We start from the raw sequence: 907 nt of genomic DNA, 5'->3' as shown, positions 1-907 counted from the left end.
AAAGCTCAATTTAGAGATATCTGTTTTATGGAAAGTTGGGATCCCAGGTTGATCTTGCTGTATCATCTTCGCCACTGGCTCAATTGTGTCTTGCCCTGTTCTAATTCCAGATATGAAGACGAAATCAACAAGCGCACAGCAGCGGAGAATGAATTTGTGACTCTGAAGAAGGTGAGCTGATGAGGATCAGGGGGTCATGTTCCTTTGTAGAGGGAGAGGACTCTGGGTCTGTGCACACGTCCAAGAGCGGACTAGATGGGGAGACTAAAAGGTGTTCAGACTGGGAAGGAGGGCTCAGCTGACTCCAAGTTGTTGGCTTATTTCCCAGGATGTGGATGCTGCCTACATGAATAAGGTTGAACTGCAAGCCAAGGTGGACGCTCTCACAGATGAGATCAACTTCACCAGAGCCTTGTATGACGCAGTAAGCATCTCCACTCCTCTTTTATTTGCCCTGCTGGGGCTCTGCAAAGGGTGGAAGATCTGGGGGGTTGGATACCTCCATAAATGCAACAGGAAAAGATGATCTGACGATCTTCTGCTCTGCAGGAACTGGCACAGATGCAAACCCACGTCTCAGACACTTCCGTGGTCCTGTCCATGGACAACAACCGTAACCTGGACCTGGACAGCATCATCGCTGAAGTCAAAGCCCAATATGAGGAGATCGCTCAGAGGAGCCGGGCTGAGGCTGAGTCCTGGTACCAGAGCAAGGTGAGCCTTGAGTTGACAGCTGTGTCCCCTACCTGAACACCAGCAAGGCTATAGACTTCTCTGCTGGGAAGTCTGCTGTAAGGAAGCTGATCTTTTCTCATAGGATGTGTACCCTGCACTCCTAGAGCAGGCATTTACAGAATTCATGTCCAAGTTCAAGAAGTCAAAGAACCCAAGTGCAGGAGGACAGCTA

The 907-nt window shown here is 49.6% G+C and overlaps 1 protein-coding gene across 1 annotated transcript; it reads left to right on the top strand.

Annotated features, from left to right (window-relative positions):
- Positions 1-22: 22 nt before the first annotated feature.
- On the top strand, positions 23-765 carry LOC117795027 (keratin, type II cytoskeletal 6B-like). The gene is made up of 3 exons (XM_034652339.1): positions 23-171; positions 329-424; positions 550-765. The coding sequence occupies exons 1-3, from the start codon at positions 28-30 to the stop codon at positions 748-750; spliced, it is 441 nt and encodes a 146-aa protein (XP_034508230.1). The 5' UTR covers positions 23-27; the 3' UTR covers positions 751-765.
- Positions 766-907: the final 142 nt, after the last annotated feature.

The sequence above is a fragment of the Ailuropoda melanoleuca genome, unplaced genomic scaffold (assembly GCF_002007445.2).
Source record: "Ailuropoda melanoleuca isolate Jingjing unplaced genomic scaffold, ASM200744v2 unplaced-scaffold58400, whole genome shotgun sequence".
Lineage (NCBI taxonomy): Eukaryota > Metazoa > Chordata > Mammalia > Carnivora > Ursidae > Ailuropoda > Ailuropoda melanoleuca.
This window is presented reverse-complemented; position numbering and strand designations above follow the sequence as displayed.

Excerpts from the sequence above, each read along its gene's own strand:
- LOC117795027 (XM_034652339.1), top strand. The coding sequence starts at position 28 with ATGGAAAGTTGGGATCCCAGGTTGATCTTGCTGTATCATCTTCGCCAC. Across the intron at positions 172-328 it reads AATTTGTGACTCTGAAGAAG|GATGTGGATGCTGCCTACAT; the intron begins GTGAGCTGATGA and ends CTTATTTCCCAG. Across the intron at positions 425-549 it reads CCAGAGCCTTGTATGACGCA|GAACTGGCACAGATGCAAAC; the intron begins GTAAGCATCTCC and ends TCTGCTCTGCAG.